At 36.2% G+C, this 27,398-nt stretch overlaps 1 protein-coding gene across 11 annotated transcripts in view; it reads right to left on the bottom strand.

Moving 5' to 3' along the window:
- The window catches only part of NAALADL2 (N-acetylated alpha-linked acidic dipeptidase like 2), a 1,498,179-nt gene that overhangs the window by 801,721 nt on the left and 669,060 nt on the right, over positions 1-27,398 (bottom strand). For 10 of the 11 annotated variants that reach the window (XM_061168361.1, XM_061168362.1, XM_061168363.1 and 7 more), the window contains one exon: positions 9,135-9,636. In XM_061168361.1, coding sequence (XP_061024344.1) covers positions 9,135-9,628 — 494 coding nt within the window. In that variant the 5' untranslated portion in view covers positions 9,629-9,636. Of the gene's footprint in view, positions 1-9,134; positions 9,637-22,411; positions 22,442-27,398 lie in introns of those variants that run through there. The other variant, XM_061168366.1, reaches the window with a different exon arrangement.

The raw sequence follows: 27,398 nt of genomic DNA, 5'->3' as shown, positions 1-27,398 counted from the left end.
CCAGAGGAATTGGCCTGGCCCACCCTCCAGGAACACAGCAAGTGTCCAGTTGAAACTGAATGGACCACTTCATTCAAAATTAACCCCTAGACACCTCTGCAAATTAGTCAATCTCTCCCTCCCTCCCTTTCTATTGACTACAATTCATCATTTTGTGTCATTATGCTTAGTTGACTGAAAACTATGTTCCCATTGGTTCCCTCTGGCCAGTGGGTACATAAACACCATAAATGCAGGTATCGTGTACATCATGTTCATCATTTTGGCACTAATCCAGCACACAGTAGGCCCATAAGAAATAGTTATTAAATAAATACATGCATAAAGAAATGCAGTGATGTTAAAAGGCACCTTGAATAAGATTTTGATGGTAGCCCATCAGGTGCAAAATTTTAATGGAATATAAATTTGATTAGGAACAATACAAACCCTTAAACTAGAAAGGAAAGGTGTCTTCTTTCCCTAAAACAGTGTATAGCTTTGACAGTGCTTCTCACTCGTTAGCACTTTTCTATATAAATAGATAATATGCTTACCTTTGTGTATAAAGTCTTTGAAACATAATTTTAAAATTTGAACCAGGACAAACAGATTGAATGGGAATTTAGTTTCTCTAAATAAGAATGGCAGAAGGAAGGCTCAGATCTCTATTATGTGGCGTGCCAGCAGCAAGTGACTCACACCCAGCTATGGCTCACAAGAGCAAGATGCAGGAAAAAATCTGTGAGGGTTTGGCCAAGAGAAAAACCCACAGGAGGTCACAAGGAGTAGCAGCCTACGAAAATCTGATACAGTTTATTAATATCTTGGCTGCCCCTCCGGGCTGAAACAAACATTTTTCTCCCATTGTGCTTTGCTCATGTGAATAGCAAGAGTATTCTGAGATAACAAGTTAAATTCTGCCACCCAGACACATTGAAGGCAGCTATAAGATAATTTCTGAAGTTTCATCAAATTACAAAAATTATCAGGCTAATAAATTAGAACTTTTAAATATATGCAGCAGCTTGAACTACAATATTGGTACAAGCTGATCTTACAAGTTGTTCCCTACAGAATAGAATTAATATGATGAAACTGAGTGAAGAAATAGAAAGAAAACACCCACACTGATTTTATTTTTATTGAAGGTAAAAACCACCTGCACACATTTCTCTTCAAAGAAAAATGTTCAGTTTCATTTTTCTCTCACAGATAGAAAATGTACTGCACAGAATTGGAACGACTTCTTTTGTTTCTTGTTCTATCAGAGTTTGATTTGCATATTTGGGGACATGATAACGTGTTCTCTGTGATTTAAAGAGTTTATAAAAAGGTAATTTGATCTCAAATTATAGTTTTCTTTATTTCTAATACTGAAAGCTACACACCCTTCTGAGACGTGAGTCATGAGAGGAAGACATTAGCTTGCCTTGCATGAGATAATAAAAAAGTTCCACAGGGGACGAGTTACATATTATGACACTATGAATATAAGGCTCATTTGGATTTAATTCATCACTACATCATGTTGCACAGGAAAGCAATTTTTAAGCAATAGAAGTGCACTTCATTTGTAAAGGACCCAGCTATAACACACAATCAGTTATTGAAGACTGAAACTGATTTCCCAAATCAGGCATATAAAATTTAATATATTTGCTCCAGTTATAATGAAAGGGAAGGGAACTTCAATACCATTTTTTCCAGATAAGATTGACTCTGTAAAATTTGGAAGACGCATTTTTGCTTTGGGAGTTGACTACATTTTGATACCACCAAATTTAATAAGTTGAGAAGATAAAGCATTTTTAAAATATTTTAAATACTTGGTAGATGCCTAGAATGTAATTTCAAATTCTATCCTATAAATTTATTATTACATTATTAAAAATAAGATCTCAGATTAATAAAATAAGGATAATGATGATCATGGGCTTTTAAAAAATTCAATTTTCCATATTATTCAGTTTAATCCTAAAGACTGACTAAATTATTCTAGAGTGGAAAATACCCAGCCAAATTGCATTGGTTTATTTAAGTTTCCTAAATCTGCATGTATTACTAGTTAGGGTTCTTCAGAGAAAGAGGACAGGATGTATGCATGTATATGTGTGTGTGTGTATATATATACACACACATATATATAGAGAGAGAGAGACAGAGAAAGGAAGGGGGAGGGAGGGAAGGAGGGAGATATCTATTTTAAGAAGTCAGCTTCTGCAATTGTGGAAGCTTGACAAGCTCAAAATTTATTAGACCAGTAGGCTGGAGACTCAGAGAAGAGTTGCAGTTCAACTCCAAAGGTAGTCAATGTGATGGTAGAACTCCCTCTTCTTCCAAAGAGGTCAGTGTTTTTCTATCAATGCCTTCAACTGATTGGTTGAAACCCATCCACATTATTAAAGATAATCTGCTTTACTCAAAGTCTACTGATTCATATGTTAATCTCATTTAAAACAAAACACTTTCACAGAAATATCTACAATACTGTTTGACCAAACATCTGTGCACTATGGCCTAGCCAAGTTGATATATAAAAATAACCATCAAACTGTAGTTATATAAACATTTAACATTTGGGAAAAAATTCACCTATCCATTTTGTTACAGTTTCCCAAGATGGGGGCAGTGGAGAGGAAGCTTTCATCATCCATTTTTAAACATCTGCATTACCAACCAACTTTACTTTCTCTCCCATTAGCTGCTGCTGCTGCTAAGTCATGTTAGTCATGTCCGACTCTGTGCGACCCCATAGATGGCAGCCCACCAGGCTCCCCAGTCCCTGGGATTCTCCAGACAAGAATACTAGAAATATCCATTTTAAAAAATTTAGGTGACTGCAATAAAATATGCAATGTTTACAAAATTCAGTTCAGTTTGGTCGCTCAGTCATGTCCAACTCTTTGCAACCCCAATAGACAGCAGCCTGCCCATCACCAACTACCCAAGCTTACTCAAACTCATGTCCATCAAGTCGGTGATGCCATCCAACCATCTCATCCTCTGTTTTCCCCTTCTCTTCCCATGTTCAATCTTTCCCAGCATCAGGGTCTTTTCAAATGAGTCAGCTCTTCACATAAGGTGGCCAAAGTATTGGAGTTTCAGCTTCAACATCAGCCCTTCCAATGAACACCCAGGACTGATCTCCTTTATGATGGACTGGTTCCATCTCCTTGAAGTCCAAGGGACTCTCAAGAGTCTTCTCCAACACCACAGTTCAGAAACATTAATTCTTCAGTGCTCAGCTTCCTTCATAGTCCAACTCTCACATCCATACATGACTACTGGAAAAACCAAAGCTTTGACTAGACAGACCTTTGCTAGCAAAGCAATGTCTCTGCTTTTTAATATGCTGTCTTGGTTGGTCATAGCTTTTCTTCCAAGGAGCAAGCATCTTTAATTTCATGGCTGCAGTCACCATCTGCAGTGATTTTGGAGCCCCCCAAAATAGGTCTGTCACTGTCTCCATTGTTTCCCCATCTATTTGCCATTAAGTGATGGGACCAGAAGTCATGAACTTAGTTTTCTGAATGTTGAGTTTTAAGCCAACTGTTTTCACTCTCCTCTTTCACTTTCATCAAGAAGCTCTTAGTTCTTCTGTCATAGGGTGGTATCGTCTGTATATCTGAGATATTATTGATATTATTGATTATTGATATTTCTCCTGGCAATCTCTACTCCAGCTTTTCCTTCATCCAGCCTGGCATTTTGCATTATGTACTCTGCATATAAGTTAAATAAGCAGGGTGACAATATATAGCCTTGATGTACTCCTTTCCCAATTTGGAACCAGTTTACAAAATTACCTCTTTTAAATTACCTACTTTAAATTTCTCCTATAAATTACCCTGATGAGATTATGGGTTTAATGTTTTTTAGCTGCAATTGTCAAATATATTGCTTAATTTCTAAAGCCAGGATGGAGATTTTCAAATTGCAAATCTCAAAGGGCCATCCATGTAGGTTATTTGAATCTTGATTTTATTGACATTAAAAGGGGACATGAAAGAGAGAATATGTAATCAGTTCCCAACCTTTCCATGTTTAACTATACTTCACTCCATTGAATGTGATCATTACCGACTTTTCTATTGCAAGAGTGTCAGGAAGTCAAGTGAATCCACAGGAAACTGACATACTTTATCCTCAGAGGAAAAGGTTTATTTTTCCCTTGTACTATATCTGACTGATCTTGTTCCTTTTTTTGGAATGAATAACATCAAGAAGTGAATGGATGAAAAAGCCTATTATAGCCAATGTAGGAAAGATATAAGAAAAAATGTGATAAGCCTTAAGGTTGAGCAATTTTCATGATAGGCAGCCAGTAAGCACAGATGATCTTGATATATCTGGCAAAAATATTTCACTGACCATCACTGAAAAAGAGTCCTATCTTTATGTAGAATACATTCCTCCCATTAAGAAAAAATCAAATTTGAAAAACTAAGAGTCCCTTTATCTTGATCCTTAACAATCTAATTCATTCCTGGTGTTTCACATCAGAGACAGACTTAGTGAAAAAGAAAATTTGCTTACTAGGAAAGTAAGTAACCTAATTGTAGTATGTAACTTTGAATATAAAATAATTGAGTGTGGAGTGTGTAGGGAGCAGGAAGAGGGCAAGAGATAAGGGATGGGATTGAGAGAAGGAGAGAAGGTAGAAGAAAAATCCTTTGATTCTACCTCACCATTAAAAAGGAAGAAAGCATGACTTCCAGCTGAACTGGCCCTAGCCTGAGACAACCCATTCCTGACACTGGCAGGGCATGAAAAGATCTGTAAGGGAATCTACTTTGCACCTCCATCAAACCTGTGATCAGAGAAATATCTTTCTGTGCAATTTTTAATTTCTTCTTTATAGAAAGGAAATGCTCTCTAGATTAAACAGAATATCATTAAAAACTGTCGAGTGATTGGCAGACTGCTTGGAATACAGCAGACACACAGCACATGTTTTCATTAGAGAAAAGAAAATCTGCTACCCTTAAAATCAACTTTTTAGCATATGCTATAGAATGTACATACATTAAAGAGTTAAAGGTTTTATATATATATGTCTAATTTTGAATTTCAGTAATATATATAAAGAGCCAAAAGTATATGTTCTTTTCTTTTAAAAAATGATCATACACATAGAAGTGAAGGCTTTATAAGAAGGTCTATATTTTGGGTACATTGGCTCCTGCAATATTTACTGAGTGACCACGTACTGTCACCCAAGGACTGGGCCAGACTCATAGTTCTTTCTCTCCTGCAAGATAGAAGGTGGTTTATGTCAACAGAAAGAGAGAAAATAGAGTACTGATTGTTGCAGGGAAAGAGAAAAAGAACTCAACTGGTGGGAGATCAAAAAAGGGGATTATAGGGATCCCCTGGAAGTCCAGTGGTTAGTACTCAGGCTTTCACTGAGGCACATGAACACCCTCAAAAGTTGCCTAGGATTAAGAAGGTGGCCTTTGCTTCAAAGACCCTCTGTCAATAATCCTCATTCATCCTCTTGGTGGGTGCTGCTCTTGCTCCTGCCAAAGGCCTAAGGATTGTGAAAGGCATGAGCTTTCATCTGTGAGTTGAACCAGTCAGTTAAGGGAATTAATGTCACTCTACATAACACTGAGAAACTCAGTGAAGCAGTTGCTTTATCTAAAGTCCAGAGTAATAAAATATTATGGGTAATTAAATAAATCTTATCCTTTGCATTTCTTTTGTGATTAAATTTGAGACAATATGTTTTTGTTATCTGGAGAGATCAATGATAGAATAGTTAATGACTTTCTTTAGGAACCATCACTCTATTATTGTTAAATTCATTCTGTTGTCATTTGCATAAATTGAATTATGTGCACTGCTTAAATACATTTACATGTTTTTCTCCAGTTCAAATGCCATTTGTTTTACTGCCTTCTTCATATTTCCCAACCTTCCTGCTCTCATTCCCTCTAATACTAAAATTGGTTAGGGACACACACACACACACACACACACACACACACACGACAGGTCAAAATATAATTCAAGACAGAGGAAGAGCAGGAAGATGTCTGAAAAGTACAGCTCGAGACCAGCTGTACTGTACTCATCATCAAACCTGGCATTCTAAAAGTATAAGAGTAAATTCATATATATATATATATATATATATATATATATATACACACACACATATACATACACACACAGATATATATATATATATATATAGAGAGAGAGAGAGAGCAAGCAAAAGCGAGCTAGGCGCAAGCTGTGGGATCAGAGGAGAAATAACTGAAGATAATTTATACATGTCCTAAACTTCTAAAGAGTTAATCATCAGCTAAGAAAGTATGGTGTTTTACTTAATGTTTGTAAAGATCATGTCACAGTATAACTTAACTCCTGGATAATTACTTGTAATAAGCCAGAGAATAATGAAAAATACTGCCTCTGTCCAAATAATGCAGATATTTAAAAAATCTAGGGATATTTCTTATTGTTCATTTCATTTTTATTTGTTAACAAATAAAATACATCAACTAAATGAAATTCAGAAAGATGGGACACCATATATGAAGTAATAGACTATTTCACTACTACAACATTCACTAAATATAAACTTTTAAATTGTAAAAGTAGTTCATATGTGCAAAAAGAACTACAAGTGGTCAATTAAGATATAAAAGTTTGTCAACACTATTTTTGGCATATCAAAATGAAAAATACCAAGGACCTAGAAGGCTGGCAGTCCTGCAAGGCAATTTGGTACACAGTGCAAACAGATAAACAAATTTAAACTCTCTGAATCTGTGATCTGCTTCCAGGAATTTATTAGAAGGGGATAATTAAATACACACACTTATGTATGAAGATGTAGGTGCAACCTAAATGTACATTTATAAAGAACAGGCTCAATAAATTCAGGTACTCTACATAAGGAAACACCAGCAACATTTTAATGTAATGATTCAATTCTGTGTTTATTGGTTTGAAAATGGTTCTCAATATATTGTAAGTGGAAACAATTCAAAAGCAGATGTCAAAAAATATACATGGTATAATGCAATTTTGCTGCTTGATAGGAAAAGACAGAAAGAATAAAATTATGGGAGTAAAGTGGTAAGATTATGGGTGTATACTTTATTTTTTTCTAATTTTCTGTCTATATTTCACTTATAAGAAGGGGAAATAATAATTCCCTTTCATTAAAAAAAAGATACAATATTAGCCATAATTAGAAAGTGGAAAGGAACTAAAGAGCCTCTTGATGAAAGTGAAAAAGCAAAGTGAAAAAGTTGGCTTAAAAGTCAACATTCAAAAAACTAAGATAATGACATCTGGTCCTATCACTTCATGGCAAATAGAAGGGGAAACAGTGGAAATAATGACAGACTTTATTTTCTTGGGCTCCAATGCTTTGCCCACCTGATGAGAAAAATTGACTTAGTGGAAAAGACCCTGATGCTGGGAAAGATTGAAGGCAGGAACTGGGGATGACAGAGGATGAGACGGTTGGATGGCATCACCGACTCGAAGGACATGAGTTTGAGCAAGCTCTGGGAGTTGGTGATGGACAGGGAAGCCTGGAGTGTTGCAATCCGTAGAGTTACAAAGAGTTGGACACGACCGAGTGGCTGAACTGAACTGAATCAACGGCCTTCCTGCTGGGTTCAGCCAATCAACAGATAACTGGGAGGAGGGCAGAAGGAAGAGAGAAGCCATGGTACTTTTTATTCTGCTTTCGGTGGTGCCTCTGGCTGAGGTTACATCCCCCACCAACCCATTTGTGTATGCAGAAAGTTCCAACTTCCACTGAGTTTCCCCGACTCACTCTGTTTCTCCAGCCTAGGTGTAGTAATGACTCCATTCTGCTGTTCATCTGTTGGCTGTCTCAGTGTCCCCAGATTGGCTTCTCAGTTTTTCGTCTCAGTTGAAATTATTTCCCTATTTTAAATGCCCTCTCTTTTAAATATTCAGGGAGTTTTCTGCTGTGGTTGGATCCCAATTGATACACTCACTCATTATAAGACAAGGTTGTATCTTTCACTCAATTCACTATAAACAATTGACATTGAGAAATACCATGGAAATTGTTAGTTTCTTCATTTGACAGAGACTTAGAAAGACATAGAAAACAAATGACCATGAGTCATTGAGATGTGATGTTCAGAAAGTATATTTCACCAACATCAGTGCATGTGATTAAATGATGCATCTGCAGTTGGCATGCTCCCTAGAAGATCCCTAGAAATGCACATGTGCTAACATATTGATGGTAATAAGTTGGTGTATCCCAAAAGTAATATCCTTATGACCTAATATCCCTTTCTCTTGATTACCTACACACAACAAAAATGTTTAACTTAGGATTAGTCTTTATTACCAAATATGGAAAACACAAGTGAACACTAATAATTACTCTTCCCTTCCAGTTCCTCACCTCTCTAAATATGTCAACTAGGAAACCCTTTACAATTCAACATATATGTTTATGATAGGATAAGCAAAATTTAACTTACCCATTTGTCATATGATTTAAGTGGAGCTTTTCCCAAGAACTCAGAATTAAAGCCTGATAAAAATATTTTATAATTTAACTTATAAATAACACATTCTGGCTAAAGAGGTCATAGGCAGAAAATTACCTTAAAAGAGAAATGACCTTTAACAACTGCTTGATACATGCAACCCAATGTGTTTCAATAAAAATACTCATTGGGAGGCTCAGTGATGCAGGGGACCAAATACTACCAGTGCTTGCCTACCTCCTGACAGTTATTTCAGTCCATAAAGCACATTTATTTTATTCTGATGTCATTAAAAATTTCAATCATATGGCTAATGCCCTAGTTTTTATTACATGTACATCCAGCAATCTTTGCATCCCAATTTGCCCTACCTGGGATTTCCAAAGAGGGAGAAAATATAGTGGCTCAAGTCTTTTAGTCTCTACAGTGGTTATGGTTCTTATCATTGATTATTAAAGCAGCATCATAAATTTGTATTATAGTATCAGAAATCTGAAACCATGCATCCCCCTCTGTGAAGGTGTTGTGGTAGGTTATGTCTCTCAGCTTGCCAGACTAACTTTAAACCACGGAAACATCACCAGTAGGATATTCCCTGTAAGACAACTTTCCCAGGAGATGCATCCCACCAACATCCATTTTTTGCACACCTACCTGAAAGACTTCTTAATATCTTCTGCTTGGATTGTCTTGAGAATCTCCTGGTATAACTGAAGATCAAGTGTTCCTGAAGATGTAGCACTTGACGGGCAATTTTTACGTGAGTAATAGCCTATCAAGATTCCAGAAATAAATAAAACGATTGCCGCGCAAAATATTTTTAAAAGGCGGCAAAAGTTGCAGGAGTTGCTCTTTGGTGCAGATCTTGTATAATGGGTCACATAGTCAGATTCTTCTTGAAGTCTCTGAAACCTTCCTTTGGGTGAAGTTGCTGGTTGAATGGGATCAAGATTGAGGTCTGCAGTCTCTGAATTTTCCAGGTTCTGATGCTCAGCACTATTTAGCTGGAACTGGTCAAAACCAGGCTCCTCCAGTTCCTTTTCCATGTCCCACTCTAAGTCAAGTGCAGTGGCTTGGAGGTCATCATTGTCTAAGTACTGTGAATGTCCTGGAGCTCTTTGATCAGCACTGACCTTCTGATAGGCCATTTTTTTACCTGTGAAAATAAGAGAAGTATATTTTCTGAAAATAAATCAACAAAGACAACCTCCAAGATGAAAACAAAACAGTAATCTATATCATGTTCTAAGTCACTTCAGTCATGTCTGACTCTTTGAGATCCTTATGGACTACAGCTTGCCAGTCTCCTCTGTCCATGGGATTCTCCAGGCAAGAATACTGGACTGAGTTGTCATGCCTACCTCTGGGGCAGTCTTCTGAATCCAAATTAGCTGTTTAGAAAATTGTAATGATTATGAGTAGGGGAAATACATCATTCCTGTAGTATGCATATATGAATGCATGCATGCTCAGTCATGTTCAACTCTTTGGGAACCCGTGGACCGTAGCCCTCCAGGCTTCTCTGTCCATGGGATTTCCCAGGCAAAAATACTGGAGTGGGTTGTCATTTCCTCCTCCAGGGTATCTTCCCAACCCAGGAATCAAACCCGCATCTCTTGCATTTCCTGAATTGGCAGTCAGATTCTTTACTGCTGAGCCACTGGGGAAGCCTCCCTAAAGAAAATCATTCAATAATAATTTAATCTTATCCTGTGCTGTTGATGTTTACTATAGGAGAAAAGACAGTAAATAAATTAGAAGACACTTGATGCAAAACTATGAGAAAACATAATACACACACATACACACACACTATTCCTCTGAAGCTCAGGAGAATAAAACTCAAATGCACAACTGCATTAAAGATAATGTATGTAATGAAGAAAAAGTTTGAACTCTTTTTTCAAGGTCACTTTTAAGAAAAATTGAGAACAGAAGCAATAATGATGTGACTTTTTAAGTTAAGATGAGGTGGGAGTGGGGGGAAGAGCCTGGGATCAGTTACATTACCAGAGCTCATCTTAAAAACGCAAGTTTAGGATAAGAATGAGAACAGTAAAATGAAGAAGCACCTCTACAATAATTCAAGAAGCAAAATACGGTGTTTTGCCTACTCATGAGTTATCAAAATGACTGGAAAACCTTAACACTACCATAGAAAGCTAACATGTTCCCTGGGATTAGTGACATGAATTGGCCTGGCTCGCTGAACTTTAAATAAAGTCTGGGATGGCACCTATCCAAACAAGGAAGCCTTCTGCCAGGATAGGAGGGTTTAGTTCCATAACCTTGCTACAGAGTGGCAGATGGAGGCTTTTCTCCCCTACCCAGTTCTGGATGACACCATGCTGTATCCTGCAGGGTGGTATTAGGATAACTGGGCTAATTAACTACAAGTGGTCTTCAGTCTGGATTCAGGAACACACTGGTGTATTGTGGTTGCAGATTAAGAGTATTTATACTTAAATTTTCTGTGTGTTAGATTTGTCATCCCAGCTGGATTCTTAGGTCTCTCGCTATGTTTTATGATTTTTCTATGTGCCCCACTGTGGTGGGTGCAAAACAGAAGACAGCTGACAACTGATTTCCTAAATGCCTTAGGGCCAGTTCTGAACAAGTGAACTCTAATGAAAAAGATACGAAGGCTTCATGAGAGAATGGCATTATGTACAGAATTATGGGTATATACTATTTCAATCCTGGCTGGCAGATGTCCATATACATTAAAACGTCCTGAATGTTTAAGACAGTTCAAGTACCATTAAATATTAACTTTATAATATAAAAATTTTAACTCTGATTAGATTTCTCATCTGCTACCATATCATCTAGGATTTCTTCTTGTCCAGAGCTGACTCAATAAAGATGAGTATCTAATATATGTCAGGTACTGGGATAGGCAGTGAAAACAAAGATGAATGGGTCCCTATTCCTCAAGTAAGGAATGATTCAAAAAGAGCAACAGGCATTTGAACAAAAAAGTCAGTCACATAACAAATACAAAATGCAAGGGAGACTCAGTGGTGATGGATTCTAGCAGGAAATGTGGGAAATGACTCTCTGTTCAAGTTATTTCTAACTGGAGAGAAAAGAGAACTACTACTGGACAGAAAGGAGAAGTTAAACTAGGGCAGACAAGGGGTGTGAGAGGAGAGCAACTAGGCAGGGGTGAAATATGTAAACACACAGATAAATACGAGGGTATGGTGCATGGACCACTTGATAAATCCAGACTGGTGTGCTATGACAGAGGATGGAGCACAAGAGCCTGAGTTGGAGAAAAAGCCAAGAAAGGGTAATCGTGGGCAAAAGGCTTACCTTCTCTGCAACTTAGGGTCTTCATTTGTGAAACAGGCATGATGGTAACATAAACCTCATAGTACCATCAATAGAATTAACTGAGATAGTGAACCTAAAACACCAATTTTGTGTCATACAGGCTGTATAGGTTTGAAGGGCCATTTCTTAGAAGAGGGAGGACTATCAAGGATTGTTGAAAGAAATATAATGGGTTAGATAATACAGAATACATAATTCTTCACGACATTGTGGAAAAGGGAAGAGGTTGCATAATATACTCACGCACATACAGTTGACACAACATGATACTTGTTTCACAGTTAGTCTCTATGTAGACTGAGGTCTTTTTTAAAGTGTCACATGACATACTAACTGTTATGCAGGTGCTTAATTGGTAGTATGTATTAGAACAGCCTCAGGAGGGACTCTTTTCTTCCCCTCCCTCTTCTGTTCTGCCTCCTTCCCTCTCCCCTTTTTCTGCTTGACCTGGTTTCCACAATGATTAAAAAAAAAATGCATTATTTTAATTCTGTCTTTGGTCACATCAAGACAAGCAGAGAAATGGAATGATTATGGAGTTAGTGATAATTATTGACAGGTTAGGAGATGGTTATAGTTGGTTTAAAAAAAAAAAACAGCATGAGACATTACTAGAGAACAGGAAAAAGCTGAAGGCAGTAGAAACAAAGTATCTTTAAAATCTGTGATTCTAACTTCTTTCATATTACACAGGAGGAAGCTGATGTCCAATGCTGAATCATCCTTTTGTCTGAGAAAAGTGATATTTGGGGGACACATTTCAGGTGATTTGTGGTTTTATAAAACTATGAGATTAATGTTAGTGATTAATAAGCTGTGGTGTTAAAAACCACACAATCCATTTTTTAATGTATACTGCAAAACACTACAATTTCTAGCAGTAATCAAAATTTTGTTCTTATTTGACTTATCTTGACATATGATTACTTACTTCTTTAACAGTGCAGTTTATGCATTATTGATTTATTTAGACACTGTTGCAATATAGTTTTCTAGATTTTTTTTCCTCCAATTTTAATGAATCAGAGTGTCTCTAATAGTTTTCTTTAAAAATACTGAATTGTAGACTGTGGTTTATGCTCAAGGAAGATTTTGGCACATAGAACTTACTACAGAAATGTGAGATCTCTAATTCTGACCTCTAATACAAACATTCAAAGTCATTTCTCTACAAATCATTTACAAACCAACTGCAGTGATGAGGAAGAGTTTTCATTTCTAGCCTGACAATAGGCATTCCATCACCTGTACATCAGCAATTTAACGCTTTTCAAACATCAGACAGAGCCATCAATTAGAATGTTATGCAGATACAGATATTAACTCCTCACCATGATGGATATCTCCCTAACATCCTTACTACCACTTCTGAACTCATTACACATTTATAAATTTACACTAAATTCTATCTTCCAGGAGAGCAGTATCTGCATGTATTGAGTCACTTGATCTAACAAAACCCAAAATTTTAGGAACATTTTCAAAGAAATAAGTATGTGATAACACATATAATGGGCTTCCCTGGTCCCTCAGCTGGTTAAGAATCTGCCTGCAATGTGGGAGACCTGGGTTCTAACCCTGGGTTGGGAAGATCCCCTGGAGAAAGGAATGGCCACCCACTACAGTATTCTAACCTGAGAATTCCATGGACTGTATAGTCCATGGGGTCTCAAAGAGTCAGACACAACTGAGCGATTTTCACTTTCAACATATATAATAAAGCATTAAAAAACTTATTTGATAAATTTATATTATAGATCATTAGAAATTCATTTGTTTAAAATCTTTGTTAAGGAAAAGATGGGGCTTTCCTAGTGGCTCAGATGGTAAAGAGTCAGTCTGCCAAGCAGGAGACCCAGGTTTGATCCCTGGGTCAGTTAAGATACCCTGGAGAAGGAAATGGCAACCCGCTCCAGTATTCTTGCCTGGAGAATTCCATGGACAGAGGAGCCTGGTGGGCTATAGTCCATGGGTCGCAAAGAGTCGGACACAGTTGAGTGACTAACACACACACACACACACACACAGGAAAATATTATACCTTTTTACAAAAACATAAATCTCAGCCCTGACAGTTTTGTTTCACTTACCCTAATTAAAATGCACTTCTCAAAAATTAAACTGAATAAAATTAATAATATATTCAGTTTTAAGTAAGGATGAATCATTTCATTTGTCCCACAAATAATGTCGCTTTCTTTAAAAACCTATTACCCATGAGATCAAGCAAAGGAAATATCACTTTTTTTTTTCATCAGAACTTTCAAATTCCCAAATACAATGTAAATTTTATATTGTAAAAAGAAATCTTCAGCAAAATTAGTATATCTTAGGTATGATTGCATAATTAGGTCAAACTTCATACATTTTTATAACTGATGTACTTGATTCATTTTAATTTATACTGTCAGATTAGTTTACAGCTACCATATATGAGTAATTAAAAAAAAACACATGGGGCAGATTTTATAATCTACCACATAAATTTTTCCCTAAAAGAGATGTATTTAGTAGGTATACATCAAGGCACAGAAATTTGTTACCTTTCTTGAAATAGAAGTATTTGTAGCATCATTACATTCTTTATTATACTACTTTTTATTTTGTTATAAAACTTAATTTTTATGAAAAGCACAATTTTCAAATACCTTATTTGTTTAGGTGGAATCCCTTCCTACCCAGGCCCACAGCGCAGTCTAAATTGTTTTTAAAATTCAGTATACTCAAACATTTATCTTTTATACATACTTATTCTTTTGTAAGGGAAAGAAAACAAACATAAGATGAACTAAGAGATATTTTTCTACATTATGACAAGCTTAGATCAATAAAAATGAATTTGTATTCTTACTAAGCATATGAGTAGTTTAAAATAAATTGATACTTCTGAATGCTATCTTTCACACATTTTTACTGGCTGAAACTAAGTAAGTTATACAGGTACAAAAAATGAATAAAGAAATAGGCTAAAATTTCAGTATATAAAATACAGTCTTTCAAATCTAGCAGCCCAACAGCTGGCAGATACTTTAGAAAATAAATACACACTAAATGAAAGTTTTATTTTAATAAGTTATATATTACAGATGCCACTTAGAAAGAAAATTATGGCGCTGTTACCTCCTTGCTCAGCAATTGCAATGAGGGAATTTACTACATGAATGCTCTGACCTTTTCAATGTCTAAATTAACACTATAGTCAGACTACTTGGTTCAAATCCTAGCTCTGCTATGGAATTTAAACTGATCACTTAATATCTTTATGCTTAAACTCCATATTTGTAAAATGGATATATAATAAGAGCATTGTATTTGCAGCATTACTGCAAGTGATATAAATTATTAAAGGTGCTTAGAACAAGGTCTAACACGGTGTAAGTGATCCACTAACACAGCATCACTCCACATCTATAAAGTTTAAGAAATTAAATATTTGGAGCATACAACTTTAAAATACAGACTTAATTAAATTATGACCAGGGGGCTTAGGTTTCAATCACAAGAACCTGGAGATAATGAGGTGGAGCAGTGAACTCAAGCACTTTTGAGAATGGGAAGCATCTGTTAGTCATTAACTGTGCTTCAGATAGATATGAGAGAAGTGGGGCTAATATGTACACAAAAGTTATCATTAATTTGACCTGCAACTGCCAATTCTGCATTATGCTATTACAGAGTTGAGTTTCTTTACAGTCAATTTAAAAAAAAAACAATAGCCTTTCCATAACGCTCAAGAGTTCAGTTTAACGATTTCAGGAATTAGTGATAATTAATCATGAACATGGGTTAGGCATGTTTTTTTTGTAGAAAACCATGTTTGCTTAGATGGTTGACTTGATCCACTCACTATGATAATACTGATAGCATTTTAACTGTAACAGTATAAAAGACCACATAGATCTTATTAGAATTACGAACACATCTAAAGGCTTTTTCTACTTGTAAAAGTACAAGTAAGATAAATAAATGAGGCTGGCAGATTAATTTGAAAACATAAGGCAGAATCTCAATTTCCTATGACAGCTCTATGATTGAATCTTTATTGTACAATGGGGAAAAAATATATTCATATAGTGTTTCCTGAAGCTTTGAATGTCAAATCATTTGCTGGTTGGAGTGGATTGATTTGAGGCAAAGGCATTTCTTAGAAATGTCAGTGCATCATCAAAAGGCATTCATTATGCACCTCCGTGCAGCATCACTTTAGATGCTGCACCAGTGAACTAGGAGTGCCCAGAGGAATTTTTATATTTAAGTTTAAGGATATTCCTTATAGGCTGAAAACATTTGACATAAATTTTTCAGTATGAACCTAGTTTGTACAAATAAAGCCTATATTTGTGAAATAAATTTCTGTTGTTGAAAGCTTTAATGGTCTCAACTTGAGAGCAGGGCCAAAGATAAAACTATAAAAAGAGTAATACAGAAGACTCTCTTCCCTGACTTAATTTTTTCAGTATAATGAGATTTTTTTTTTTCCAATCTGGTTTTGTGAAATGGAACCTGGCAATTGCTACAGTGTCTGGAAAGGCAGTAAGAATTCCTTATTTAATTGCAATTTTGTATGATAACTGTATAAAATAAATGACAATTATTTGTTGTTCACGCTTTACTAATTTAAAGACTTTATAAAGTAAGGGGAAATTATTATCTGTGCTTTATTTTCAAGGGGGAAAAATATAGTTAGGCCAAACCTACTCTGAAACAAGTAATTGTACACTGAATTTAGGGAGAGTAGATCATCAACCTGGAGGTATATAACTAAAACTTAACTCCGAGGCCTGAGTACTTTGATCTCTAAATGACATGCAAAAGGTATACTTCTAGGATGCCAAATTTATGAGCTATAAATTGCAAAATGCAGTCATAACCAGTTGAGGGAAAATTATTTGATGAAATCCTGCAGGTTTGTGTAAGTGTGCTTTATATCACTTGCATATGTATGACCACCTGGCAGTTTCCTGAGTGGGCTGGCCTTCCTTTGGGTACTTATGTGTAATGCACACTAACTGAATAGCTTCTTGGGCCCACCCAAGTTCCTGCATTTAAAGGAAGGTTTTTCCAATATTAGAATGATATAATTCAGTACAAAACTTGGCAAAGAGAAGACAATTTAAATGAACTGAAATAATGAAGTATACTCTATGGCTCACTTGAACAGGTAGATACTCTAGATAGTACTACATCTTCAAGTTATTATGTGAGTTTCAATTTCCACTAGCATCATAAAACTATTTAGGGATATGTAAATCATTCCTGTTTCTGCCATGACTCCTTTCCTGGTCGTTTTTGATGTTGATTCCTTCTAGATTCTAGAGTATCCTTTGTTTCCAGGTCATCGTTCCATTTATTGTAAAGTATTTAAAGTATCCACTAACTTGCACAGAATTTACATCCTGTCCCCCTTCAGAGTAATGCACATGGCCTACATTAGAAATGCACATACAGGAAATAAAGGACACCACAAACTATAAAATAAATCAGAGGATAAAAACTCTGATCATGTAAGGAAAGCCACTGAAATTCGGCTTTAATGTAGTTGTGAGCTTCACTGCAGTCAGGATGCAGAAGGGTCTGTACGGTCTTCTTAGGCTCAGTCAGCCTTCCCCTAATCTCACTTGTTAATTATAAAACTGTCAGTTTTAGCTGAAGAGTTTACATTTATTTTTTTGAGTTCTCTCTCTTTGTAGTTGCATATTTCCATATTGGTGAACAACTTTCTCTATCTAGTCAGAGAAATCTATGAGTCTCTTTTTATCTTTAACTCTCAGATTTGAATATATAACACACCCATGTTATGGTATCCAAAATCATATGCTAATAGATGATTTATGGAGCCCTTAAAATAAGCAAGGATTTAATATAAGTTTAACACAACATACATGATATCATTTAATCAAACAATTCTATATGTTAAGTACTATTACTATTTCCATTTAACAGATGAGGTATCCAGGTGATACTAGCGGTAAAGAACCTGCCTGTCAATGTAGGAGACATAAGATGTGGGTTCAATCCCTGGGTCAGGAAGATCCCTTGGAGGAGGGTATGGCAACCCACTCCAGTATTCTGGCCTGGAGAATCCCATGGGCAAAGGAGTCTGGTGGGCTACAGTCCATGGGGTTGCAGAGTTGGACATCACTGAAGCAATTTAGCAAGCACCTGTGACTCAGGGATTAAGTCATTTCCCCAAATTCTCACAGCTATTAAAGTTCAAGTAGCTGGAGCATCACAACTGACCTGTCAAATTCCAAAACCTACTCTTTTCAAACATTACAACTTCAGACTCTGAAAGTCCCCAAAAGCTGGTATGATGTTAGCAGTTTCAGAGATCTGATGGGCTTATTTATCCTTGTTTTGTCACCAATATGACTACAAGCACCAGATGTGCATTAAATCTGAATGATTCTGCCTGGATCCTTAGATTCCGCTGGAGGCTGCTCTGACTCCAGGACCTAAGAGATCTCTGTGGCTTGCTCTCCACATTGCCCTGGCTCACACTGATGTTTCTGGGCACTGTGGTTTTGAATAATGGAAAGTTGCTTCCATGTCCATTGCTCTGAGGAAAAAAACACAATCTCTAATTTATGGTCTCTTCTAAGCAATACTTTCAAAATTTCTTTTCTCTTGCTGCTGCTGCTAAGTCGCTTCAGTCGTGTCCGACTCTGTGCGACCCCATAGACGGCAGCCCAGCAGTCTCCCCCATCCCTGGAATCCTCCAGGCAAGAACACTGGAGTGGGTTGCCATTTCCTTCTCCAATGCATGAAAGTGAAAAGTGAAAGTGAAGTCGCTCAGTTGTGTCCGACTCTTAGCGACCCCATGGACTGCAGACTACCAGGCTCCTCCATCCATGGGATTTTCCAGGCAAGAGTACTGAAGTCAGTTGCCATTGCCTTCTCCGTTTTCTCTTGCTACTGGGGGACAAAGAGCAGAACAACTGTGCTTAGAACTTGGAAACTACAGTTCACATATAACCAGCTGCTGTCCTGTTTTCAGGCATTCAAACCCTTTGAACAAGCCCTACTATATATGTGGTTTGCATGAGTCTAAGAGGCCTTGAGAATGTCAGGAGTTAATGTGTCAATACATAGTCACTGCTCTGCTCTGAGACCTGCCTACCAGGAGGAGCCCCTTAGCTTGATAGATACACTGCAATTTTTTATCCTTTCAGCCAATGTGAATGATCTTAAATTGCTGCTTTTTGACTACAGCTGTTGGATTTCTGGGAACAGACAGAAGAAGCTTTTATCTACATGAGGCCACTAAGCACTCTATTTTTCACTTTTTTCAAAGGTACTTATTGGCTTACTTTTTAAATAGCTCTACTCTTCAAAAAGTATCAACAGGTTTCTACCAACTGGAAGTGCTTTATTTTAAAATTTGTATCCCTATGTTTCCTAAAATCATAACACAGAAAGACTATTCAAGGTCTGGGTTGGTAATTCAAGGCACCCAGAAAATGTGCTTTTTGTTTTCGAAATGATTCTTCTCATACTTGGTCCTTAAGGGTGTTATTAGGGGAAAAAAAAATGTTAATAGATGGTGGGAAAGGAAGCAGTCCAGAAAAAAACACTGGTAGAGAATGTTTATGTTCACTTAAAATTCAGTTAGAAAATATGTATCATATTCAGTTCAGTTGCTCAGTTGTGTCCAACTCTTTGTGACCCCATGGACTGCAATGGACTGCAGCATGCTAGGCCTCCATGTCCATCACTAACTCCCAGAGTTTACTCAAACTCATGCCCATCTAGTTGGTGATGCCATCCAACCATCTTATCTTCTGTGGTCCCCTTCTCTTCCCACCTTCAATCTTTTCCAGTATTAGGGTCTTTTCAAGTAAGTCAGTTCTTCACATCAGGTGGCCAAAGTATTGGAGTTTCAGCTTTAGCATCAGTCCTTTCAATGAATATTCAGGACTGATTTCTTTTAGGATGGACTGGTTGGATCTCCTTGCAGTCCAAGGGACTCTCAAGAGTCTTCTCCAACACCACAGTGCAAAAGTATCAATTCTTCGGTGCTCAGCTTTCTTTGTAGTCCAACTCTCACATCTATATATGACCACTGGAAAAACCATAGCTTTGACTAGACGGACATTTGTTGGCAAAGTAATATCTCTGCCTTTTAATATGCTATCTAAGTTGGTCATAACTTTTCTTACAAGGAGCAAGCATCTTTTAATTTCATGGTTGCAGTCACCATCTGCAGTGATTTTGGAGCCCAAAAAAGTAAAGTCTCTCACTGTTTCCCCATCTATTTGTCATGAAGTGATGGGACCAGAAGCCCTGATCTTAGTTTTCTGCATGTTGAGTTTTAAGCCAACTTTTTCACTCTCCTCTTTCACTTTCAAGAGGCTCTTTAGTTGTTCTTCATTTTCTTCCATAAGGGTGGTGTCATCTGCATATCTGAGGTTATTGATATTTCTCCCGGCAATCTTGATTCTAGCTTGTCCTTCATACAACCCAGCATTTCTCATGATGTACTCTGCACATAAGTTAGATAAGCAGGGTGACCATATAAAGCCTTGATGTACTCCTTTCCCGATTTGGAACCAGTCTGTTGTTCCATGTCCAGGTTTAACTGTTGCTTCCTGACCTGCATACAGATTTCTCATATTAACCACCCCAAATCTATATTGGGTAAATTCTGAAAAACTATCCTTCAGCTAAACATCCAAGAGTAAAATCCTGATGCAAAAATTTTAGTATTAAGTTTATAAGCTATTACACCATGGAGTTAAGAAAATTAAAATTGGAAATTTACCCCAAAATACAATGATAGGAATTCACTACAGTTAACAGCATTGTATGCTCCTTATAAGACAAAGATTTTGTATATTAACTCACCTAATCTTAGAGCTAAAAATGAAATTAAGTGAATTATTATGTTTGCAAAAGTTGTAGAAATACATTAACTGTAAGAAAATAAATAATTGCAAAGCTAATTGACAACTGATGGCAGAATCACAATTGAAATGTTTTTTAACATAATCTCAAGCAGAACAATAGAGCAACAATTTGCCCAAGATTTTGCTATTTTTTCTTACTTCTAAAATGCCATATCCATAATTATATACATATATATATATATATATATATCTGAAGCTAAACAAAAATATATTTTTGCAGTGTTTTCTTTTAGATCTCCCACTCATACAAAAAATATAATGTTATCTAGAGTAAAGATGACAAAATTATTTTAACACACAAAGTCCAAATTCTTTCTATAAGTGACCTTTCTTTTAAGTATGATAATACTAGTAACTATTAACCTTTTCAATAAAGAAAAGATTTATTGAAGAAGAAACAGGATGAGACATACAATAGCAATATATTACATCTATATAACAATTTCATATTGAGAAGCTAATTTTATTACTAATTTACATACATGCATACTAATAGTTATGAGTAAATTAAAGCTACTAAACGATTTACCAAAAACTATATTAGGCACTGCTTATGTCATTTATATTTTATTTATGAACAGGAATATTATAAAAAATGGAAGACCACCAATGGCACATAAAAGTAATGCTGATATGAAATTAAATGTCAGGCAAAAGTCATGAAAATGCAATATTCACAAAGGCATTAAATGTAAAATGTTTAGCAGAACTTTTATATAATTGACACTATTGAAAGGTAGTTTATTATAAAACATGCAAACTTTTCAAACTCACCTAGCACTTCAATTTTAAAATGTCAAATGTTACTTTGCCAACATGAATTTTAGCTTCTTTTCTTATATTCTTTCTTTCTATGATACATCCTTTATCTTTTTTCTTTATATTTTTGCTTCCCTTCAGCCATTCCCATTATTTTGTTTTCACTTTCCCATTTTTTCTTTTTTCACTGTTGATGTTTCAGGCAATTGTTGAAGATAAAATAACTGAACCTAAAGAGATCATTTAATTCTTTTCTATATATTAGGAATGATGTATCTTGAACAATAATCAGTGGATTTATTTGAAATGAGGACCTGATGGTGAAATCAAAGGTTACATTTGGCCCTACCATTCCAATCACACCAAATCTTGAATCTCCCAAGTAGTAGTAAAACTCAACATACGCTTAACCTACAGCTTGGGAGTTCTGTTCTCTGACACTAGTAGGAAAAATGAAAGGCCTTCTCTCTAACAATTCTATAGAGATTTCCTTCAGCTCTTGGGACTGACTGGTGGGTTTTCTCATTGCATTCGTCCTCTATAACTATAACCCTCAAACAGATTCTCCCTCTCAGTAACAGATTTTAGAAACCAAAACATTCTTTTTCTTTTCTTTTTTTCAATCTTACAGAAGATTGAGGTATTTAATAATTCCTGAGTAATTTTAAAATATGTCAGAGCCTGAAATAATGGAAATATTATAGTTTCTGCCTAAAAAGGAACATAATCTTTAAAGATGTGGAAAATCAAAATTAAATTCAAAATTAAACAGGGACAAGAATCCCAACACAAGTTGTAAGTAGATGGTCTTGACTAGTTTCACTGTGCTAAAGAGCATAGTATTAAGGGAAAAAGGCACACATGTACTACTGTATACCCTCTACTTACACTAATTCATTTAACCGTCAAACCATATCATGAACTTACCATTGTTATCATCTCCACTTTACAAATCAGAACACTAGAGAGAGAGAGAGAGAGAGAGAGAGAGAGAGAGCTGAAGGCACTTGCTCTAGATAGCACAGGACTTGAACTCAGGCACTATGCCTGTGTCGTTAACTGCTCTACAATCATGACTTCAATCACATAGAGCATATTTTTAGTTCCTCCAAAAATTAAGGAAAAAACAGAACATCACTCAATTTCCTCACAGTCAAACCCTAACAACATTTTGTAATATGACCTTTTCACAGAATTTCCATCCCTAAGTAGCTATCTCAGAATCTTTCAGGAAAACAGAGAAGATAAGAAATGAACAAACTCACCTATTCACATACAGATGTAAGCCTCTAACTCTCTGGCTCACTAAATCAGCTTGTGACTTTCCCAAATAAATTTTAAATCCATCTCATGGCTACAGATGCCAAGCTCATGATTTTTTAAATTAATTTTTTAATTAATTTTTTATTGAAGGATAATTGCTTTACAGAATTTTGCTGTTTTCTGTCAAACCTCAACATGAATCAGCCACAGGTATACATATATCCCCTCCCTTCTGAACCTCCCTCCCATCTCCCTCCCCATCCCACCCCTCTAGGTTGATACAGAGCCCCTGTTTGAGTTTCTTGAGCCACACAGCAGATTCCCGCTGGCTATCTATTTTATATATGGTAATGTAAGTTTCCATGTTACTCTTTCCATACAGCTCACCCTCTCCTCCCCTCTCCCCATGTCCATAAGTCTATTCTCAACAATAGACTTTTCTTCTCTGGTTCTACCTTCAATAAGTACGTCTTATTATTATTTTTCTTGACCATAGCTTTTATAATAATTCCTTGACCATGTAAATGTTTGTTGGACTAAACTCCTGAATAACATTAAAATGTATGCTCTTTTGGGAATATATATCTTAAGATCAATCATTTAACTTAAATATTATGGCTGTTAACGAAACAGATTAACTGATAGTGCAGTATTTATTTGCAAAAGTGTGTCTTATGAAAACTGTAATTAAGGCACAAATAACTTTTAGCGAGAAGGATCGTTGAGGCCCTGAGCACTAGAAGTCCAACTACCCTGTTGAAACAAACATGTGGAGAGGCTCTGACCATATGGAAAAGCTGCTGAGCCCAGGCATTCAAACCAATGTGCCACACATGTGAGGACAGATCAGCCACCAGCTGATTTCCAAGCAACAAGCATGTGGAATCAAAGAATTGGCCAGAAGAAACTTGGTCAAGTAAGAAGACATAATAAAACAGTGGTTGTTTAAAGCTAGACAATATGGGGGTGATCTGAAACTCGGCAGTAAGCGAGCACACGTGCTCATTCAGTCCTGTCCAACTCTTTGCTGGCCTGTGGACCGTATCTCACCAGGCTCCTCTGTCCATGGGATTCTCCCAGCAAGAATACTGGGGTGGGTTGCTGTGCCCTCTGCCAGGGGATCTTCCCCACCTAGGGATCAACCCCCTGTCTCTTATGTCTCCTGCATTGCAGGCAGATTCTTTACCACTGAGTCACCGGAGAACAATCAGAATACCACTAAAGCTATTTTTCCAAAACAGAAATCTGACCACATCACTTGACCACTTAAAATTCCACGAAGGGTTTTATTCTGCACTAACAAGACATTTCAGAGACTCCTTTTCAAGGCAAAGAACACCTTTGTGCCCTGGCCTCAACTTCTCCTTCATCTTTTCTCCTACTTCTGGCTTTAAAGAACACATCAGGCACTTTGCGTGTGGTGTTCTTCTGCCTGATTTGCCTTCAGGTTCAAATTTTTGAAGGTAATTTGTCTACTTAGTTTTAATCTTTACAGCCTAGCACAGTATAAGGAATCTTATAGCTGCTCAATAAATGATAGGCCCTAAACAGCCATGGATTCTTGAAAAGTACAGAAGTTAGGGCACGTAATTGCCATTTTACCAGCATTGTATCTTATAGTAAATGCTTCAGTTCATTTAGCCCTTAAAACAAGATGTAATATCTATTCTATGTACCTGTATGTGTTAACTGAAGAATAAAATTAAATATTTAACTAAAGGCAGTTGATAAACTATAAAATCCAGTATAATTGCTATTGTTTTAAATTTATAAGTGATTAGGAATCAAGGGAGCTCGGTTTGCATTTTGGATCCACAATTACTATCTATGAACACCAGGGCAGATCACTTTTCTTCCTAGGTAAATGTAGATTTATGTGTGTGAAAAACCAAATGAGATCACTGATAAAAATGTTTTAAGAACTATTTATCTTTATTATATAAAGATTGTCAATGATGAATAACATTGATTAATGTTAATTCAGTTAATCATTCTCATTTCTGTATCACAGGCAGCTACCCCAATTCCTGAATATTGCTGAGAGGAAAACCACAAGTGAATCTGTATCACAAGTGCTTGAGTTTCTCTTATTCCTAAACGGGACACAGAGCCAGGAATCAGAGAACACAACAGAGCCTGGGGTATGTCAGGTGTGAAGACTGTATCCAGGGGAGATGCACACACAGGAGCAGGAGGAGGAAGCAAGCAGCTTCTGGAGAGAGGCCTTCTGCAAAACCTGGAGAGAATTTAACGATTTTGAGTCCCTAAGATACATTATAAAATTACACCTTTCAGAACTGATGTCTGCAAAGAGGGGATACCCAGGAGTTAAAAACAAACTCAGGTCCTGTCTATTGAGAGGGCAAATGTGAAGGGATCTATGGGAGAAGATTAATCAATTCCCCTCCTCCACATAATACATTTTGAAAGGAATCTATCCAGAAAAATCCATTTATCCATGCCCAGAACAATCAAGACTGACTATGTAGAGATTGAAGTGCCTCAGTCCATCTGCTGATGATATTTATTGCTTTTTGGCAGCTTTTACATATTTACCAAGCCTATGTAAAAGAAAACCATGCTTCTTATTTCTAGGACAAAAACAGATGGTGCTCCAGCAGGTAATAATTTAATTAAATGGCTCCTAAAGCATGAACAAATTGTTCCAAAGGAAAGAAAATATTTTATTTATTCTTTAAAATAGGGAGGGGAAGAAAGAGCTAAATCAAGTTTGACTCTTAATGCAACATGATTAGTGTTTAACTAAATCTACTGCGCTTAAAAAACACAGTGCCTTTCCCTCTTTGTCTTCCTCCTAATATAGAATCAAATTGTCTCAAATGATATGTTATTCAACAGGTTTATCTTCTTTATCTCTAAGAAATAAATTAAAGCTAATATGAAATAGTTTTGATAAAGCTGAAATCAGATATTTTTGGAGTAGGACTAATTTTTATGTTTCAATTAAGTTGCATAATGTTTTTCATGGGCTCAACAGCATAGAAATAATAAGCTACCTATCCCAAATTCAATTTATTAACAAACAAAAAGAAAGTCTTTCATTCCAGTTAAAGGCAGGCGGCCCTTTCAAAACCCCTGTGATATTGAAATGTTCTTATAGTAGAAAATAACAACAATGTTGTAGCAAAACATAGTAAAGATCATACGCTTGGGTTTAAGACAGAAATGAGTATGAATCCCAGCTCTGCCACTTGTCAACTGTGTGACTTTAGGACAAGAAATTAATTTTTCTAAAACTCTGCTTCCTAAATTGTATGTACATACATACACATACAAAGAATGACTGTATTTACAGGGTCATTTGTGAGAGTTTAATGGATGAATTTCAAGCATTTAGCACATTCTTAAGGGTAAGCATTCTACAAATGGCTGCCAATCATCATTACCCTTAAAATTCATTAAGCAATAAGAATATTGTACAGTATTAGAGATATAAAAATAGGAACACAAAAATAGAAAATGTTTCAAGTAAATTATAATCTAATCAGCAAAGATAAATATATATACACACTTAAATCATTATTAAGAAGCAATCTGAGGGGTCTAAAAGAAGAATTCAGGAATGATAAAATGAAGGAGGCTTTCAATAGAAACTAAAGCTCTGCCTTGAAAAATGAATAGTGTTTAAGCATTAAGAAGTCCCTAAAGACAGAAAGATGTGCTCCAGCAGGAAGTTGGGAATGAGTGAATGCATCTGACCATCAATGAAAGGCCTCTCTTAAATGACAAAATGATAAATAACAGAGGCCAATAGAAAATAAGTTTGGGTGGATGGGACAGGAAAGGTCTACCTATGTGAAAGGAGATCACTGCACCTTCTTCCAGGGTAAAGATTTCCTGAGAATTGTGTTTCCCAAAAATGGCGATATGGAATAAGAAAAGTTAGCACCAAGAACATTATTTCAGAGAAGCATATAACTCTAGGAGGCTTCCCAGGTGACTCAATGGTAAAGAATCCACCTGCCAAGAAGGAGATGCGGGTTTGATACCTGGGTTGGAGAGATCCTCTGGAGAAGAAGATCGCAACCCACTCCAGTATTCCTGCCTGGGAAATCCCATGGACAGAGGCTCCTGGTAGGCTACAGTCCATGGGGTTGCAAAAGAGTCAGGTATGACTTAGCATCTAAACAACAGATAACCCTAGAGAGTTATAGAATAGATAACAGAGAAGACTGAAGCCATTTATATTAAATGATGACGCCCTTTACTAAAGTTTGGTAATTTAGAACTCAAAGTGATAAACTTGGCTTAATAATTTTATCATTGTTTAAAATTATACTATGTTACATATTATATTTAATATCTACATATAGTAATTATATATTTAATTTTATACAATATTTAAAATATGGTCTTGTATTCAGTGATAATGATGATAGCAATACATTTTTCACATTCATATCCTCACTGTTGGTTAAAAGTCATGTAAACAGGATTTTTGATGTGTTGAATCCTATTTCTTCTCTTAACTCTGATGAGCAGTGATCCAAATGTTTCAGCATGTATAATGAATCCCTAATTATTAAGAAAACATTCTTTATCCTATAATCAGTAACACCTTTGATTCCAATGCCTTGTCTACAAAAACCACAGTATAAGGCAGTTGTAATTCTGCCTAGATAAATTTATA

The sequence above is a fragment of the Dama dama genome, chromosome 19 (assembly GCF_033118175.1).
Source record: "Dama dama isolate Ldn47 chromosome 19, ASM3311817v1, whole genome shotgun sequence".
Classification (NCBI taxonomy): Eukaryota; Metazoa; Chordata; class Mammalia; order Artiodactyla; family Cervidae; genus Dama; species Dama dama.
The sequence above is the reverse complement of the archived record's forward strand: the minus strand, read 5'-3'. Positions and strand labels throughout refer to the sequence as shown.